Source organism: Metarhizium robertsii (assembly GCF_000187425.2).
Source record: "Metarhizium robertsii ARSEF 23 chromosome Unknown MAA_Scf_1, whole genome shotgun sequence".
Taxonomy (NCBI): Eukaryota; Fungi; Ascomycota; class Sordariomycetes; order Hypocreales; family Clavicipitaceae; genus Metarhizium; species Metarhizium robertsii.
In genome coordinates, this window is record NW_011942149.1 from 3596413 (window position 1) to 3615778 (window position 19366).

At 52.5% G+C, this 19366-nt stretch overlaps 7 protein-coding genes across 7 annotated transcripts; 3 read left to right on the forward strand and 4 right to left on the reverse strand.

The window, feature by feature from the left end:
• Positions 1-137: 137 nt before the first annotated feature.
• MAA_02422 (Oxo-4-hydroxy-4-carboxy-5-ureidoimidazoline decarboxylase) lies at positions 138-722 on the reverse strand (the record flags this gene model as incomplete). Its single annotated transcript, XM_007820420.1, has 2 exons — positions 138-185; positions 243-722. The coding sequence occupies 2 exons, from the start codon at positions 720-722 to the stop codon at positions 138-140; spliced, it is 528 nt and encodes a 175-aa protein (XP_007818611.1).
• A 604-nt stretch (positions 723-1326) lies between these two features.
• Positions 1327-2992, forward strand: MAA_02421 (cell cycle control protein; the record flags this gene model as incomplete). The annotated part of the gene is made up of 5 exons (XM_007820419.1): positions 1327-1339; positions 1398-1442; positions 1497-1935; positions 1996-2453; positions 2517-2992. 5 exons carry the CDS (start codon positions 1327-1329, stop codon positions 2990-2992), a joined length of 1431 nt encoding a protein of 476 aa, XP_007818610.1.
• Positions 2993-4141: 1149 nt separating this feature from the next.
• MAA_02420 (cell cycle control protein) lies at positions 4142-5300 on the forward strand (the record flags this gene model as incomplete). Its single annotated transcript, XM_007820418.1, has 2 exons — positions 4142-5059; positions 5121-5300. 2 exons carry the CDS (start codon positions 4142-4144, stop codon positions 5298-5300), a joined length of 1098 nt encoding a protein of 365 aa, XP_007818609.1.
• A 581-nt stretch (positions 5301-5881) lies between these two features.
• MAA_02419 (AMP-dependent synthetase/ligase) lies at positions 5882-9503 on the reverse strand (the record flags this gene model as incomplete). The annotated part of the gene is made up of 4 exons (XM_007820417.1): positions 5882-7310; positions 7825-8352; positions 8409-9397; positions 9450-9503. The coding sequence occupies 4 exons, from the start codon at positions 9501-9503 to the stop codon at positions 5882-5884; spliced, it is 3000 nt and encodes a 999-aa protein (XP_007818608.1).
• A 649-nt stretch (positions 9504-10152) lies between these two features.
• MAA_02418 (uncharacterized protein) lies at positions 10153-11223 on the reverse strand (the record flags this gene model as incomplete). The annotated part of the gene is made up of 4 exons (XM_007820416.1): positions 10153-10923; positions 10965-11022; positions 11082-11092; positions 11149-11223. The coding sequence occupies 4 exons, from the start codon at positions 11221-11223 to the stop codon at positions 10153-10155; spliced, it is 915 nt and encodes a 304-aa protein (XP_007818607.1).
• Positions 11224-11512: 289 nt separating this feature from the next.
• MAA_02417 (Translation release factor pelota-like protein) lies at positions 11513-12811 on the reverse strand (the record flags this gene model as incomplete). Its single annotated transcript, XM_007820415.1, has 2 exons — positions 11513-12661; positions 12731-12811. 2 exons carry the CDS (start codon positions 12809-12811, stop codon positions 11513-11515), a joined length of 1230 nt encoding a protein of 409 aa, XP_007818606.1.
• Positions 12812-16460: 3649 nt separating this feature from the next.
• MAA_10682 (mucin) lies at positions 16461-18938 on the forward strand (the record flags this gene model as incomplete). The annotated part of the gene is made up of 1 exon (XM_011412400.1): positions 16461-18938. The coding sequence occupies one exon, from the start codon at positions 16461-16463 to the stop codon at positions 18936-18938; it is 2478 nt and encodes an 825-aa protein (XP_011410702.1).
• Positions 18939-19366: the final 428 nt, after the last annotated feature.

Here is a 19366-nt window from a genome sequence, read left to right on the forward strand (position 1 = left end):
TTTTGACATTTTTTGTTGTGACTTTTATCATACCGCTTTTACACAGCGCCGACTAAACCCAATATCTCTAATCAGGGCAACGAAATCAATTGATAGAGCAAAGTAAATTTATAGCAAACAATGGTCTCGACTGTGTCTCATGCCAAAAGCTTGGACGCTCTGTCCTTTGCAATATCGCACATAGCCTAGCATGAATTAGCATTCTACTACAGGCTTGACACCATTATTCGAGAGTTATTTACCTCGAGCGCCGCGTCAACTTCCATCGCAAAGTCCCCGCGGTCAATGCGTGCTCTCATGTCCTTCATAATCTCAGGCCGCCCTCTGCCGTTGACAAAAACGACGAATCGCAGACCGGGAAACTTTTCTTCATATTCGCGGTTGAGCTCTGTGAGCTGCTCTCCCTGGCCTTGAAGATTGGCTTGCTCCGAAGCTGACTGTGCCGAGTCGACCTTTTTGGAACCTAGCCGTGGGTGGGAGCCAACAACCGACAACAAGACGGGGTTGGGGTTGGATGGCGTAGACTTGCTTGAGAGATCGAACAGCGCCGGCCGGCATTCATCTATCAGCTCCGAGTATGACGAGTATTTGGCGTTCCGTACCACCGGCAAGAGAGTCGAGTGAATGGCCGGGCTGGGCTCAAAGAGGAGATCCAACGTCTTTGTCTGAGCATCTTCGGACAGTGACTGCAAGACGCCGATCTGAGGGAGCTTGTGTGCCATGTTGGAGAGTTGGCCTTTGGAAGCCGTTTGCTGAATATTACAGAGGGGGACCGCAAAGAAGTGGCCGAAAACGACAAAGATAGCAAATCAAGTATTATTGGAATTATCGCAGCAGCCAAGGCATACAAGTTCGTCAGCCAGTTTTATGGTCAACATCACACATTATGGGCCCCGGGGCATTGCGACGATCGCCTGAGGGTCGGAGCTCTCCGGCGCGGGACTTCGAGTTAGAGCATAAGGTGGTGGATGCACTTATGAGCAGAAAATGCTAGATTACTGTATACCATTGCCTTTCATTCAATGCACAAGCATAATGGTACATTTGAGTTGTCATCTAATTTTTTTCGTCTTTGAGGCCTACATAGAAGCAAAAGGTTGACAGAGTTGCTGCCATCGATCATGGAGAGAGACACGCTGTACACTTCACGTGATCCACCTGTCGCAACCAGCATCTCGCAGTGGTCCGTGCTCTCTGCTTCGCGAACCGGAAAATCTCAATCGGGACAGTACCTTGTAGTCGCAGGTGCAGGCAGGGCCAGCGCGATTCTGTGACGGCTCGACAAGATACCATTGAATGCTGGGATAGCTTTCAGCATCAGTCGCCATGCTTTGTGGAAGTACGAGAGGCCTGTCACATATCCAAATGAGTATATTCATGCTAACATCATCATTCAGTTTCCGGGGAAGCTCCCCAAGAGCCCGTCGTGTCCAAGAAGTCTGGTAGGAAACCTTGTTTGCTGATGCCATTTCCAGTCTGTCCTGACATCCCTCTAGGAGTTGTCTACGAGAAGAGACTTATCGAACAGTACATCAACGATCACGGCACTGAACCAAGCACCGGCGAGGCTCTCACGGCCGATGATCTTCTTTCCATCCAGTCCTCGCGCGTCGTCCGCCCTCGCCCTCCTACACTAACATCAATACCCGCGCTTTTGGCGACTTTTCAAAACGAGTGGGACAATCTTGCTCTGGAAACATATAACCTGAAAGAGCAACTTGCCCGAACTAGGGAAGAATTGGCAACCGCACTTTACCAACATGACGCTGCTGTTCGCGTCATTGCGCGTTTGAGCAAAGAGAGGGACGAAGCCAGAGACTCCCTCAGCAAGGTAACAGTCACAGACGGTGCTATCAATGGCGAAGAGATGGTTGTGGATAGCGTCGAAGGTCTCCCCGAGGCACTTGCCGAGAAGGTGGATGAAGTTCATGCGTCGTATGTGCCTGACATTCGCCCTCCATGATGCTGCATTCATGCTAATAACGCGATTTCTAGCTTATCAAAGGGGCGAAAGAAGCGCCCTGTTCCCGAAGGCTGGGCTACTTCTGATGACATATCCGCATTTGATACGACTGCCTCTAGCGCGCTACCCGTATCGGAAACGACTTCCATCGATCTCGAAGGAGGATATGCCGCTCTAGGTGGTCTCAAAGGCGAGGCTGCTATTTATTCTATTGAAGCAGACAAGCTGGAAAGGCAGCTGCCCATCAATGAGGCGGTCACAAATACCTTGTGGACTGGACCAAAGCTCTTCTTTGCTACCAGCCAGGGCAACGTCAAAGTGTACGAAGGAGGCAATGAAGTTGCTTCAGTTTCCGAGCATTCTGGGCCTGTCACTGGTCTCAGTGTTCACCCTGGGGCGGATATTCTTGGCTCCGTGGGCACCGACAAAAGCATCGTGTTCTATGATTTGGCCACCATGAAGCGCGCTAGCCGTGCATTTGCGGATGCCTGTAAGTTCTGTCATTTCTACTATCTCAATAGCTCCCTGGCTCATAGTTGACTGACTGCGCTAGCTCTGACCACATGCGCATTCCACCCTGATGGACATCTCTTCGCTGCAGGGACTGTCAGTGGAGATATCAAGCTCTACATGACCAAGAACTTGGACCAAGCTGCCATATTCAAGCTTGGTGCCCCCGTTCAGGCCCTTGTCTTTTCCGAGAACGGTTTCTGGCTGGCCGCTACTGCCAAGGGCCAGACGACTGTCACAATCTTTGATCTGCGCAAGGAGGGAGATGCGGCAACCGCCAAGGTCCTAGAGACTGGTGGATCGGTACAGTCTTTGGCTTGGGATTACACTGGCCAATACCTGGCAACTGGCGGTGCATCTGGCGTGACGGTTCAACAGTACACCAAGTCGAGCAAGAAGTGGAGTGAACCATTCAGAAATTCTACTCCGGCTGTTGGCGTTAGATGGGGAGAGTCTGCGAGAAAGCTCGTGGCAGTTAATGGAGAAGGGGTGGTGAGTGTATTCGGCGTCAAAGAATAAAGCACGGAATTTGGGCAAGAGACCATTTTGCTGGTTGATATCACGGTCTACATGTTTTCAAACAAGGAAAAAATGGGCAGGGGGCGAAAGTCGAGTTCAAATAGTTGTATACCTACAGTAACCTACTTGTCTCTGGTCTTATAAATGGTACAATGGAGACAATTAACTAATTTGCTTCTTCTTCATTTGGACACGATGACAGATCATGTCATGCACTTGATCTATTGTCTTTTTGACCTCGGACTGGCATGATGGAGAGAAATTGTAGGCGTTTGCAGGCAACGAACGGCATGGCATCCAGTTTCAACATTTCGAAGCCGGAGCTTGATCCGACATCATTGTCGGTGCGTAGCCCGGGATAAGATGATTTGACGGGTCGACATCTGGTTGGTGGCAAATGTACAGATTCTATGTAGCACCACCAACTCCACATGCATTCACAAAGGCACAGGTGCCATTTCAGTGGAGCATGACCATTGAGGCGCCAGTCAGAGGTGAGTTGACGTCTGGAAGGCTAAGATTGACTTCGATGTACCGAGTACCAGTACCCGGAGTGATGTCGGATGCCAGACTCCAGTTGACCACATGCATCCGGGCGTCCGCCGCTGCTGGGCAGCCAAGCAGCCTCAACACTCAAGTGCTGTGCTTGCGGTCAACTGCTAAGACTCTGGAGGGGCAATCGACACTCGACCCGTCTCGGACACACAACACGCCATCGGCGGCAAACACCATTCGACATCCTCACCTGTTTATACTTTGGCGAACACATCCTTCTCCTACCGCCGAGGCGATTATACATCACACTGGCATCTATCATCTACCTCGATCACGCATTAGGCGATCTGGCGTGGCCTTCACCCCAGAGTCCTTTGGCTGATTACCAACCTGCGGCGCCGTCCTGAAAGTGTCTCTCCCGAACGCCGGACTTTTGTGGCCTGGCGTTCCAATCTTGTTTGCCACCGACTGAACATTGAACGCGACAAGCCGAGTGCAGCCTGCACAGAGCGGACCGGCCGAGCGAAGCGGATGCTAATATAACACGGTTCATTTTCTCGCGGAGCCAAGCCGACAGCCACAGCTGTGTGTGTCCTTCCACAGCAACATATCGCACAGTTATTCCGACCACACGGACGTTGTTGCACCCTCGAAATGACGCAAGTCGGGGATGCAGGGCTCGACTTCACGGGCGAGGATGATCTCATCGAGATTCATTCGTCTCCCCCGACCCGATCCTATAATCCCCTCGAAAACTTGCTAAATCCTCTGCAGCCGATTCCAGCCCAACCTGTGAGATTACGCCCTGGTCGAAGGAGTGACCGCCATCCACCACCTCTTGGCCCGATGTCTCGACAACCGTCGCAGCCGCAGCAAATGCAGAGTACAGAATTCATTGATCTGACGGAAGAGCCAGATTCGCCTGTTGAGACACGGCATTCGCAACCACCAAGTCAAATAGGAAGGAACCCGAGGCGGACAAACTCACAACGAACAACACCGCCTTCCCTGTCCAGAAGTGACAGTACTTTCATGGGAACCGGGGCTAGCGTTATCGATCTGACGGTTGATTCACCAGAAGATGATCGTGCTCCAGAGCCCAGAGTGACTAGGAGTCAGCGGCACCACCACCACCATCATCACCACCATCATCATCATCGAACACGAAATTTTAGACAGGATCAATTAATTGAATTGGAGTTTATAAACGCCAACAGTGGCAGTATTTACTCCAACCTTTCGAATAATGTTCGTCGAATAGCGGGTCTTTTGGGCGGCAGCTTCATGTCTCGAGGTTTCACGGCAACCCCAATCGAGTTTCCGCCCAATTTTGCCGCCAGAGAGCCGAGCCCCAAACCGCCAATGGAACCGGTTCCACCAACACGCAATGGATTCACTCGAGACACCTCGTTGGCAGATGAGAGGGTGGTTATATGCCCAGCGTGCGGAGATGAACTCGCATACGACCCAACAGGAACGGCACCGCAACAAGGCTCAGCCTCTACGAGCGGCAAGAAGAGAAAACGAGCACCTGGTGAACACCACTTCTGGGCCCTAAAAAAATGTGGACATGTAAGCATAATGAGCTGCAAACACTACGATCAAGTCGGAACGTGCACTAACTGTGAGAAAGGTTTACTGCGCGGATTGCTTTGAGAATCGGAGACCGACCAAGGCCAATCCTCTGGGCGTTGGGTTTCGGGCGCCATCAGGGAAAACACCCGGCAACGCACCAAACGACATCCGATGCGCTGTGGAGAGCTGCGATTCAAAGGTTGCTCTCAAGACGGAATGGGTGGGCATCTATTTGTGAAGGAAACCTGTACAACAACAAAACAATCCACGAATTCTCCGGTCAAGCCAGCGGGGCCTTGTGCCCGTGTTTGGCTGCAAGACAGACGGTGCACACTTGATGATGAACTTGACATATCATGGCATGGCATGGCATGGCGGAGCGGGTTTTAGACACTGGCGTTTTAGGTCTGTGAAACTCTTGTAGCATGTTATGAGGGAGATGATACCACAATTTACGGAGCTTCCGACGAATGGTTTCTCTAGTCGTTTTTTTCTTTGCTTGTTTTTTTTTTTTTTTGGAACAAAGGGTCACTGTAGCGGCGGCGCTGGGGGTTTATCTTGAATCAGCTGAGATTTTGCAAGAATACACTTTGAAGTGGCTGCGCAATATGTGGCAGGCGAGGTGCTTTTTTTTCTCTTGCACCGAATATTGAGTAATTCATGTGTCTGGGTATCTTTATGCACTGACTATCCTATGCCCCCCGACGTGGTGATGACGACAAACCGGTACGTATTCACCCCCCCCAATAACTATGTCCCATGGTATCATGTGCTGTTCTATTCCTGAGTAATTCGTCATGCTTGCGTCCTGTTATAACCCTAAATGATGAAATCTAACGCCAGGTCGTCCATCCAATCACCTCCATATTCCGTCTCTTGTGAGCCACTCATACCGCATATGCATATATTCTCCTTGTCCTCTTCGAATGAAGGACTTTGTTTTGTGATGCTGTCGACACGCTCCAGCGGCAAGGCTGTATTTATTTTTGAATAGCCGGGTCGTTTACAGGATGCCGTTTCCTTGGTATGATGCGCCTGCGCGATTTCTTGGTCCTTTAGTTGCTCTACCGCTGCGGTGCGTTTACTCCGCTGTATGGCTAGGGACACGATTTCGTCTGAGCCGGATGGTGTGAAGAATCGCTTGGGTGGCGGCGGTGCTTGATCTTGCTGCTGCGGAGCTGGGGATTCCATGTCGCTGAGCCAGTCGTCGGGCATGGCGTCGAGGGACTCGTCTTGGAGCTCGAGTGCCTGCTGGGATGATGAAGGGAAGAAATCGTCCAGGTTGCCGAGGATGGCTTGTGTGCTCATTGGCGGTTGCTGGACGACTGGCGGCGGCGAGTGGACAGGCCTCTGTGGTTTCGCTTGATACGGGCGAGGGGGAGGCTTCATTTCTCCCAGGGGCCTGGGGGGGTCTTTTGGCCTCCGACTTGGCTGTTTGTGAGGAGGCGGTGTCGTCGGTGGGTTGTCTTGTTCCAGAGCATGGTTCTCTGGCGGTTGTGCGTCCTCCTCCATGTTGGCTCCCTTTTGCGCAGTCCCTTTGCTTGTACTATTCGTTATCGTGTCCAAAATCTCCGCCAGTTCGCTGTCGTCTTCTTCCGGTATTAAATCCAGCTCGGGTCTGTCGTGATTCAAGCTGTGCGCCTGCTCCTGTCCGGTTTCCTTATCCTCCACGTCATCACCCCCTTTCCCAGCTTCCTCCAGAGTCCCGCCCCCGGAATCCCTCTTCTTCCCAGAGCCGTTGCCTCTGACAAATCTCGCAATCGTACTTTGGCTGGGGCGCACGTCCACCAGCGGCATGCCGAGCTTTTTCTTGTGCTCCCGCTCGGCCAACTCCTTCTCGCGCTTCTTTTCTCGCGTGATTTTGGCTTTTGCCGCGGCCTTTTCCCTTTCGAATTCTTTCCGTATCCTCTCCTGCTCGGCTCTCTCTTGCTTTAAGCGTTCAGCGCGGGACATGGGCGGGGTCTTTGTTGATGCCTTGTAGGCCTTGCGCACTTGTTTTGTCGTCATGGGCCGAACATGTTGGGCTGGCTGGGGGGCGGGGGCATTTGGGATAATCGTGAATGTCCTTTGCATGGGCATGGCGCAGGTAGTGGCTGGCGACGTAAGACGCGTCGACGTTCCATTGATGGCGTGTTGTGCGTGAATGTCGAAGCTCGTGAAGTTTGAGACTGATGTCGGTCCAGCGGCGGCGCGTATGTACAGGCGAACAGGTAGTGGGGCCACCACGCCAAGAGCGATCAATAGTGGACTGTGGCATCTTGTCAATTAAAGCCAGGCGCTCTGCCACTTTTAGGGTCAAGCAACTCAACTTCAACGTCGCACAAGTATGCACACACGGCCAGAACAAAGGGCAACAAGTCGCCGTCGTGCATCATCTCTCTGCGGAGCAAAGTTCGAACAGACTACTACGTAATTGCATGCCTCATTGAGCGCAGTTTTGCTTTTTAATTTTAAATTATGCCCAGGCCCTGTCGTCACCTGTCGTTGGCTGGTCCATAGAGTATCACCGCAAATACACACAATCATTGACCAGCAATTGACCATGCACCAAAATCACCGCCACTGGCATCAATTACCACTCTTCTATGGAAGCTATTCTGCAAGTGGTAATATGCTGGTGTAGAGTTTGGCCAGGAGAAAAGACCCAGCAGGATTGGGCGCCAACTCCCAACAGGAGCTCCCTCCCGGAACATCGCCACACCACACCAGCATCACCATAGTCTTTACCATGTTAATTATGACTTGCAGAAACAGTCAAATACCTCGCCGATCCGGGAAGCGGAGTCTGTGCCACCAAATGGTCCCTTACCGGCTTTCCAGCCGCGCCCCGGGTGATGTGCTCGCAAAACACGACAGCACCCGTTGGGCTTTTATGTCGGTTCAATTTCGTCGCAATATAATCAACCACCTCCTGCGCCGTCAAGTCCTTGCTGCGAACAACATATGCCATACACTCCACCGCGTCATCGTCATCTCGGGCAGGCGTTGAGCAAACCACAGCGTCCGCAATTCCAGGGTGCAGCATCAGCTGCTCGGCGACCTCGCTGGGCGAAATCTGTACAGAATTCACCTTGAAGATCTCTTTGTAACGGCCAGTCAAGGCAATTTGGCCGTTTCTCACGTCCAAACTTCCCTTATCCCCAGTTCTGAACCAGCTTTCACCGGGCAGAAAAGCAGACTTCGAAGCTTCTGGGTTCTTGCAGTACCCATCGAAGACATATGCGCTGCGCACGCAGATTTCACCTTCGATCCCGGGGACGAGAGGCTCCAACGTCTCGGGGTCGATGACCCTACCAACAACTGCTTCAGCATCAGCTCTTGTGTATAATGAGGGGAACGAACTTACTTCACTTGGACATCCTCCATAGGCGAACCGACATATCCGGGTGTCCAATCCTGCGCGATACTAGCGAACCAACTTTCTGTCGAGCCATAGACAGGCCGTAAGTGTGCTTCCCTTGGCAACAGATCTTTGAGGGCTTCAAGCACTGGTGTCCCACAGAATGATCCGCCGAACGTGACGTAGCGAAGTGACTGGAGAGTGTCCCGAGGCCGAACCCCATCAAGTATTGCAGCCGTCAACTTCTTAATCAATACAGTTGGGAATAAGACTGCGTCAATTCCATAAACTTGCATCTTATCAAGGATAGTAGCCGGATCGTTGTCGACCCTGGAAACGTACGCCGTCAACATGCCTGCACAAGCACGGTTACAGACTGTTTGTCCCGAGAGGTGGTAAATGCCAGTTATCTGAAGGACTTTCGACCCGAGTGGCAACACCGCATGACCTGAATCAAGCCGCGCAACCTGAGTGGCATGAGATATTTCGGCCGCCTTATTCTTGCCCGTTGTTCCACTGGTAAACAGTCGAATAGCTGCCAAGGTCCTTGGATCCTGGCCGTTGTACGGGTTGCGCCAGACGGTCTCGTCGGCTTCCATCAGTTTGCTCAAACTTAGTTTAGGGCCGTTGTACGGATCAAGCCCAGGTGGATCGAAAACCAATATTCGGGATGTGTCCATGGCCAACGTTTCTGCAGTCGCCAGTGCCAGCTCTATGAGCTCGGGCGAGGCAAACAACCACTTCACGTCTCCTGAAGTAATGCAATTTGCCAGATCTGCCTCTTTAACAAATCCTGGAATAGGAACAAACACTGCTCCTGCTGCAATGGCGCCGTCACCAAGGACGTGAAAGTATATGTCGTTGGGACTAAGAAGCCCTACTCCATCTCGGTCGGCTACACCCGCTTCACGCAGCCCTACGGCTACACGTTTGACGGAAACCGAGTACTCCTGCCATGAGAGGGTTCGCCCCGGGCGATCGGCGTCGACCATAATCTTGATAGATGTCAGCTTGTATTTTATCGGGTTCGCGGCGTGGGGGTGTTACCGAGCAGTGAACATCCTGCGGTGGATTAGAGAGCATACGCGTGATGTAGTCCATTTTGACAGATGTGAAAGCCGGTCCTTGGAAGAGGGTAAAATCTCGCAGATGTGTGGGCAGTAAAAATGGGAGGAGAACATACGAAGCATGTGCAACAGCAAGTCGCCTGATGCGGATTCCCTGAGGCGGCGCAAGGTGCCAATGCATAAGAAAAATGCAACCGCCATGAGGGGCTTATTGAAGCATGTTCAAATGGGCTCCTAGAGTTATGAACAAGAACGAATAGAAACACAGTTCAATAGACTACTTGTTCGGGACTTGGTGAAGCAAAATGCACCAACGCACCAACGCTCATCCACTACTCATGAATTACAGGGAAAAGCCGCTATTAGGAGATTTATCAACTTTGACCTATGCACCCTACTCATGTTTGAATATATGGGACGAGTAGTGGCACAGGGAGCTACAGTATAAGTGCATATGCAAGATCGCCCGCCGCACCAAGATCGGTCAAGCTGTAATTTGGCTAAACGGGTAACTTACTGATGGCGGGTGTTGTACATTGACATGCTACCTTAACCAAACACACACCGGCTCTATTGGATGTCATGAATAGAATCCAGTTCATAAACATGGTCCAATGAGACCAATATGTGAAACCACGCCTCCGCCCTTGTTTATGGGAACCCTATTCCCCAACTCCAGCAGTCTACTTGTCAATAGGCTCAACCGTCGGGTCCCAAGCACAAGGGCTATAGTCCCGGGTAGCCAAGCCCTCCACCTCGTCGTCGGTCAGCTCGAAATCGAAAACGGCCGCATTCTCCGCGATGCGGGACGGCGTCACGCTCTTGACCAGCGGCACATAGCCCCTCTGCAGGCTCCAGCGCAGCAGAACCTGAGCCTCGGTCTTGCCGTACTTGTCCGCCAGCGCCTTCACCCCGGGCTCCCCCCAGCGCTCCCCGCGCACAATGGGGCAATAGGCCTGCACCGCGATGTTCCTCTCCTCGCACCAGGCCACGATGTCGGAGCGCGTCAGCCAGGGGTGTACCTCCCACTGCCCGACGGAGATGACACCGCCCCTGCCCGGCCCGTTGCGCTCCTGCTCGAGCTTCTTGATGTAGGCCTCCAGCTCGTCGAGGTGGTGGACGCCGTAGTTGGACACGCCGATGGACCGGATCTTGCCGGCCTCGACGAGCTCGACGAGGGCTCTCCAGGCCCCGAGGCGGTTCTCGGTGCCCCCGTAGGGGGAGTGGATGAGCACGAGGTCCAGGTAGTCCAGGCCCGTGTCCCGGAGGGCAGTGTCGACCAGCGCGTGCGTGTTGTCGTAGGACAGGGGCTTGCCGCTCATGGGCACCTTGGTCGTGAAGAAGACCTCGGACCGCGGGATGCCTGAGGCGGCGATTGCCTTTGCAGAGGGCCCTTGGTTGCGGTAGGCGGACGCGGAGTCAATCTTTTCCCCCCGTCGCGGTTTAGAAAATGTCTGGAAATTGCGTCGTTGTCAGATGCTTTGGCTGGACTCACGTGGCGGTATCCAAGGCGGAGAGCTTGAGCGCACACATCGGTAGCAATCTCCTTTGGCCTGCGTGTCGTGTGTCAGCAAGACGCGCAAAATCAAGACTTGAATCTCATATTTCGTACGTTTGATAGACCTTGCGGGGGACGGTTAGTAATGTGCGTCTACGGGCATGGAGATGTGAAAACGTACACCAAAGCCGAGGACGGGGAGAGTGTAACCCGAGTTGAGCTTGATGGTCGAGTCGAGGGTCAATTTGGACGCCATGACGCGTGGGATGGGGCCGAGTGAGCCACGACGTTTGGGAGGAGCTGGGACTGAATGAGAGTTGTTGACGGCTTTTATATAATACTCGCGAGATTGGACCCTTGAGCGAGAATAAAGAACGAATTTGGTTGACGGATCCAATTGACAACAAGAGCTGATTAATGCCGTTATGTCCACGGACACGGCGAAGGTGGGGCACGCAGCAAAGGTCATTGAATTGTCGCCAATAGATGGGATGGACTATTTGCCGCATGGGTTTCACCATTTTACTTCATTTCTCGTTACCAGTCTATATAACGCTGTCTAGCATGCCGTAGTCATCCTCATGGTTTCGTTCGGGCACAACCGCCTGGGGCTCCTCCTCGTCCTCCCCGTCATCATCCAAATCCATCATGGGATAATTCAAGGTAGCCGCAATATCGCCCATCATTTTCAGCCTCTGCCCGCTCTCATGGTCGCTGCTTAATATCCGTGCTTCCCCTCCGTCATTCTTCACCTTGTCAACCAACGCCACGTACTTTTTGCGTGTTGCCAAGTCCTGGCTTCGAAATAGTGAGTTGTTAACGAGCAGAACGCCGCCGCCAGGACCAACTGCCCCGTCGGCAACTGCCTTTTCTACCGCTTTTGTGCCGTACCATGCTCGTCCGTCGTCCATTTTCAATAGATCAAAAAAATTGTCAATATATTGTGCCTCCTTGATGTAGCTCATGTCCTTCATTTTTGCTATTACTTCGGGGCTCTTGAGGACTTCATTCAGACTGTAAACGTGCCCAGAATTGGCGTGAATAACCGTAGCTTGCTTGGAAATGGCGGTCAGCACCTTGTCCGACTTGTCTCGACCTCGCTTTGCAATGAATTCTTTGAAATCCTGGGCCACGAAGCCAGGACTTGCTAGCAGGAGTGGCCGTGAGTCTGAAAAGTCGACGGCTCGGAGGAGTGAGGACAGAGTCTTCTCGAAGAATCGTTTGAGGCCGGCATCCTGATCCGCAGCAGTATCGCGCTTCTTGGGGACAACACTCTCTACGCGAGTCTTGACAACGGTCCGGAACTGAGTTATGAGGCAGATGTTTGCTAGCCCTTCTTGCATGACTACCGCTGCCATAGCTCCGTTCTTGTCATCGGAAAGCGCTTGTGACAGGGTGGCTTTGGAAACGGAATCCCAACCATCGGGCTTGATGACGGTAAAGGATCGGTTTACTTCGATATCGAGTGTGTGATGTGATCCCATGGGAACATGGTCGTTTTCGGATGCGACGACGCCAGAGACTCGCAGGGAGGATATGACAGGATCGAAGAAGGTCGACTTGACCTTGACCGTCAGGTCTGTGTGGACTCGTTCGGCGGCTGCTGCGCCAGTGCCGGAGTTGACTGTAACAACTTTCCGTAGCGCATGGGCGTGTACTAGATCGCCAGGGATAATGAGGTTGTAGGCATGCCACTATTCTCAGCATGTTAGATTCCAGGCTCACGATGGTGTTGAGGACACAACTGGGGGATCAGAACATACCATGTCCTCAGGGTCCTCTGGCAGCAGAGAAACCTGGTCTTCCTCCACATCCTTGAGGACTCTTTTGTCAATCAACTTCATCCTTATTGACAAGCTATGAAATATAGGATATATAGGCGAAGGGAATTTTGCAACGAGAGAAGCTTGGTGTTTGGTGAGTTGCTCCCAATGTCACCTATATTTTGTACCCAAGGTGGAACCGTAGTTTGCGGTGACGGCAGTTTCTGAAGTTTGTAGTGGGGGTGGCGCTGTGGCGGGAGCCTGACCACATGAGACTTGTGGCTGCAAAGTCACGGTGAGAGCCAATGTCACCAGATCCTGATGGGCTCTCAACCGGAAGCCTGTCTGTCAGCCCATTCAAGACCATCAAACAATTACCTTGTAGTAGCGCTGCTGTAGCTGCTCATCTGTGCTCTTCATCATATGCAACAGTTAAATCTCAATCAAGTATATGTTTGCCGATTAAGTTTCGAGGATGTCGCATTCCGGCACGAGTTTCTCCGATTGGGGAGCCCTGACGCAGGTCTGGACCTGGAGCCTCAACTTGGTAGCAATCATCAACCCTTTGAAGATTTTGTTCAAATTGTGAAGTGCAGCCGCGCCCGACTTGGCCCTGCGAGCAAAGTAGGGCCTGGCATGGTATGGTGTCTCCGTAGTTGCTTGCTCGAGTCGAATACGCGTAATGCTGGACAGGTTTCAGGTTTTTACACGCCGGTTCCTTTGGCCCCCATATTCTCCATGACTTTTGTGCCGATGCTCAAGGAGGTTGGATGAGTAGTCATCATGTTACACCACGTACCAAGTTGCTAGGCCACTGCAGGAGCCTTCCTGGCGGGTTGATTATTGAGCCCTATTTCACTGAGACAGGATGTTCCTTTCGCTTTGCAATCGTGAGCATCTTGTCGCAGTCCCACGTGGGAGACAGACATCTGGCCGCAAGTCATGCTCGCCTGGTGGACCGAGGCCACAGACCCCAACCAATAAACTCATAATTAGCAACTTTTTCGACTCTCCGGAGGACGGACTTCAGCCTCAATCCCGATGTCCGCCAAACCGCCGCTTACCCTTGCGCTGAGGACACTCCACTAAATGACGGGTGGCGCCCAGGGTCTACGTGCTTCGAAGGCGTCACTTCCTGACTGTTGCCGTTCCTTGGTGGAGGATTGAGGTGCTAGTTCTCCGTAAAAGTGAACAAAACCTGCTGATCATGCCGTGACCATCCAAATCTAGAAATTGTCCGGCAGAGGATTAAGTCATGGAATCCTTGGAAGGAAGCCGTCATTAATAGCGCGTAACTTTCTCCTAGCTCTCTCCGTTCTTGTACTCCGTACCGATTGGCAACAAGCGATGTCCCAGTATATTCCATCATAGCTGGGCAGTTTGTCGTCCGGTTGCTGCAACTTCTGGAGTGGTTGGCAAGGCTTCGCGGAGATTAATAAATCTGCAAGCGTCATGAAGTGCATGGTATATTTGCTGAGAATGAAATCTGATGCACCCTACTCTGAACTCGCCGGCATTCAAAGAAGCGAGGCGGCAACCCTCGTGCGTAATTTCTTGATGCCAGCCCAGTTCTGGAACGAAATTGTGAAGGATGCACGATCAGCCGAATCGCAGTTCCCCAGGCCCACATGGAAAGACCCAGCGATGGCATTGGAGGCCAGTAAGGATGTTGTCGCATGCCACTGTAATAATATACCGTTCCTTTTCGGCTGCTGTCAGAAGTGAGGCGTGCATTCTTCAAAATCCCGCGAGCCAAGACGGACCAAGCAAGAATGCCAGTACGCGTGAGGCGACCCACGGCGAAGGGGGAAACGCCAGTGTGTACATACAATCGAGCTTGGTTCTCTCGCTTTAGCCCCGCTAGATGTGGCCAAAAGGAGTCGTCGTCCCGGGCTTTGGGCTGGAGGCTGAAGGCTACAGTGCCGGATTGGCGCGTCGCGTGTGTATCATGAACAAGATGGCGAATGGTAAGGGTGGTGTATGGTAAGCCAAGGCAGCATCAGTAACACCAATGGCAGCCACCAGCCATCGTTGATGACCGTCCCGAGCTACCAATGGCGGGTTGGCTGTAGGCTCATCTGCATCATCTGCCACGATATCTCGGGTCGGCGTCAGCACAGTCCGGGCTGGTGCAGGGCCAAGAGGGCTTCGACTCCGGCTTCGCCGCCCTGGTCGCTGTACGTTGCAAGGTGCAACGCTGGGACAGGGAGGCAAGGGGGGTGCTGTACTCCGTAGTGCACGGAGGATGCAGTCTTCCATGATATCACACGATCTGCGGAGTACCGTGCCGCGTGTGGCAGATGGTCGCCCCCGGATCAGCGGTTTTCGGTGCTCTCCAAGGTTATGCGTCCGCCACACCAGGTTCGTGGGCCGCCCGTAGCTAAACAAGGAAAGCAATCGTTAGTTGCTGAGCAGACCGTCAATGCCGCAGGCACGCAGACATTGGCTATTGCTTACTGGCGTATTTCGTTCGTAACTTGGTCATCTTGGGCCGTGTTTTGTGGGTGCGGATTGGCGGTCCTCGTGACGGGCAAAAAGCTAAAATAGCTACGGCTTCCCGTCCTTGAGCTCCCATCTTACCGCCAGCCCTACAGACTAACGCGAGCCATTTTACCTTGACAACCTCCCCCAAGTTCATTTTGTTCGACATCGACTGCCACCGGATGGGCCGGGGCGGATTTTGAGGACTGCCACTACTCTGGAGTATTTGGGCTTCTCCCTGGAATCTCGCATACCCACGCCTCGCGGAGCTTGACGATTTGCGACGAACGTGATTCCCAGCCACAACTAAGTCTAGCGTTTAGGTTGTCGACTCCGACGACCAGGCTGTCGACGCGACCGGCCGCTTTTGCGGAGTACCGGGACCTTAATCCAGGACAGAAGCTCTTGAACTAGCTTCTGGCCCTTTTTCACAAAACCCTTTTTGCAGCATGGACAATGGCGACTCACCTATCCTCGCCTGCCATCTCGGGCGATGGGGAGGCCACCTCGAGCAGAGTCGGTGAGGTTGTTCCCGACTCGGCCCCTGGGACCTCCGGACTATCCGATCCTTCAGGTACGGTAATTGCAATTGTCCGTTGTGCGGACATCGGGTTGAGGAGACCGCACCAACACCCCGAAATGAGACCATGTGATGGGGAATCACAGTTGAGTACCTTGTTCGTTCTGGGCTCACATATCAATAATACAGGAACAAATCACCATGGCCTATCACCGCCTACCCCACTGAATCGTCCCTCGAATTCTCGACTGCCGCGGACCAATACGTCTCAAAATGCCAGGGACAAGGAACAAAAGCCACTGTCTAAGACCCCATCTGGCACAAACTCGGCCGGCGTTGGGCTGGATCCATTGAGCACAGTAAGTTTCGCCCGACATTTGCCGTCCAATTTTGAATATCCCAAGACGGTCTTACTGACTTAACTCGTCTTATGGCACCAGCAAATATTTTTGCGGGCTAATAGCAACGCCGAGCCCACCATTGCTCAGCGATTGTTGTATTCTGCTCGTGCAGATAGTCCTACCCGAGATAACCAACATCGACAAAGCATTGATAGTCAGGGCAAAACCCTTAGTGCTGCTGTGGAATCAAATCGAGACCGAAAGTGCGCATGCCTAATCGACTTTGGCGAAAGGTACCATATGCTAACTCAACTTTTCATATTAAAGGAAGGGACCATCATTCCTAAGCCGCCTTGCCATCCGAGGCGCCTGGAAAAAAGACGATGACATGAACGACTCCGATTCCGAGTTGGGTGAGCTCCGGACCGACGGCTTCAATGCCAGAGCTTTGACATCTGTGGTTGGGGCCGGTGGTGGTTACATACCACTTCACAAAGAGCCACCCCGTTATATCCGGGTCAAACCGCACAACAAGAAAACCCGCGACTTCAATCACCTATTTCTTGCACAGGAGCTCCTGGGGACCAAGAGAGCATATGAGGACGAACCACGGAGCCGAGAGCCGGCAACAGCTGTGGGATCGAAAATCTTGAAAGCCGGTGACGCCATCTGGGCTACGGAGTTTAGTTTAGATGGCCAATACCTAGCTGTGGCTGGAAAAGACCATACTGTCAGAGTCTTCTCTGTAATATCTACCCCGGAAGAACGGAGGGCATACGAGGAGGAGGAGGAGGACCGCGGTCGTGGTGACGGCGAGAGGCTTAGCGCGCCGGTTTTCCTGTCCAAACCCGCTCGCGAGTTTGAAGGTCACACTGGAGAAGTGTTGGATCTGAGTTGGAGTAAGAATAATTTTCTGCTCTCCTCATCCATGGATAAAACTGTGAGATTGTGGCATATGAGTCGACCGGAATGTCTGTGTACGTTCAAGCACAACGACCTGGTGACATCAATCGCCTTTCACCCCACCGATGACAGATTCTTTTTGGCGGGCTCTTTGGACGCTCAATTACGCTTGTGGAGCATCCCGGACAAGGCAGTTGCGTTTTCGGTAAATGCAGGCGAACTGGTCACGGCAGCAGCATTTTCGCCAGACGGGAAAATGGCAATCTGTGGCCTCCTAAGCGGGCTCTGTTTGTTCTATGAAACGGAGGGCCTGAAACTTGACTCCCAAATCCACGTTCGGTCATCGAGAGGGAAGAATGCCAAGGGCAGTAAAATCACCGGCATTCGGACGGCCTTTCTGCCTTCTGACAATGGAGAGGATGTCAAGGTTCTTATCAGCTCAAATGATTCCCGCGTCAGAATATACAACATGCGGACAAAGATGTTGGAGGTCAAATTCCGTGGCTTGGAAAACCAGTCAAGCCAGATCCACGCCTCTTTTAGTGACGATGGCGCATACATTATATCCGGCAGCGAAGACCGTCGAGCCTATATCTGGAGTGCGAGTAGTGCTGACAATGACTTAAAAGATAAGCAGCCATACGAGTGCTTTGATGCACACCCTGAGGTCGTCACGACTGCTTTGATGGCACCTATCAAAACGAGGCAGCTTCTGAGTGCCTCTGGAGATCCCATATTTGACCTCTGCAACCCGCCACCCGTCATGTTGCTTAGTCTAGAAGAAAGAAACGCGAGTCAGACCAGAATTTCTGAAGGGGAGCAGACCGACGGTGCGGTGAGCGCCCGAAAACCGGAAGAAAGCCCTGCATATCTCGAGCGGTCAAGACATTTGGACGGAAACATCATTATAACTACGGACAGGACCGGCACTATCAAGGTCTTTCGACAGGACTGTGCCTATACGAAACGACAACAGAGCCAGTGGGAGACGGGGTCAAAATTTTCAGGGCGAATCGCTGGCGGTGTCGGACGATCGGGCAGTATTACTACGCGAACTAGCACTGGCAGCCGAGTCCATTCCCGACGCGGCTCCCTCAATCTTGGGTCGGCGAGCCAGCAGCAGACGCAGCCGGCATCCGACAGGATCATGAGCTGGCGTCAGGATGTGGAAGGAAGACCTAGCATCGGTCTCGCAACGAGTCGGAGTGATAGGTCCTTGTCCCCAATGAAGGCGAGCCGGACCCCTCTCAACAGCTCGGCTGCCAACCTTGCGTCGGAAGCTAGGAAACAACCGTACGCATCTAGTCTGGCAAGTAAAACAAATATTCCTACCAGCCCAACAAGCAGCATTCACACGGGAGGGGATTGTGTGCGAATACGCAATGACAAGAATGGCGGCATACCACTCACGCCTAGTTTCAGTCTCATTAGTGCCTCAGAATCGGAGCAGAATGAAGACAAGGGAGAGGGGGGCTTCTGGAATCTCAGCAAGTGGAAACCTAACATATCCAGCCTGAGATATTCGCTGAATGCAAGCCCTCTTGGAAGTGGAAGCGGCAACACAACCGGGAGCAATTCTAAAATGAGCGGCGACAGCGTGAAAGTTGGAGACAGAGCATCTGGCCGCCGTAGCCTGGCTGTCCACGACAAACGCAGGCTCAAGGGGGAGGAGGAAGTCAGCCGACGTCGATCCTCGGGCCCGACCGCAACGTCGAGGCCGACATTCAGTGAATGCGACTCACTTGGGGGGAGTATCGAGGAACGAGCCGAGGTTTCCGACATCATCGCACCCAACAAGAAGCGGACAGATTCAGGGGTAGCTGAAGTTAGCGCGGATTCCACAGACGACAGCGACACAGCGACGTGTCGAGAATGCGGAGGTCGAAGCTTCCAGGTGAAGCGACTAGCTAAAGGCAAAACAGTCTTATCCTGCCAAAAGTGCGGAACATTGGCAGAATCATAAACGACTATGGGCTATTGGACAGAGTTGAGGCCCATATTCACGTCCGGCTTGTATATGCACGCAGATTACGAAGCAGAGGGCATGCCGGGCAGGTTGCCTCATCTCAATGGGCGGTTTTACAAGGGCGGAATCTATGCATGGAGTTAGTTGGAGTTTGTTAGAGCGGTTGCATTTGGTCACCTCTATTACAGGAACCTTTTTTTGGTTTACACAAAACAGCTGACAACAACTTGGGAGGCAGCGAATGTTTTCTAGCATACACGGCACAACCATTCCCTAGTGCACCAATTTTGACGAGAAATAAAAAATAAGATGGTTGTTAATTAACAGTATACAACATGCACTGTGACTACTGCAAAGTGAGCAGACAGCCGGGGAAAAGTCTCAATTCTGGTCTAATAGATGTCGTATATCTATCCAACATGAGG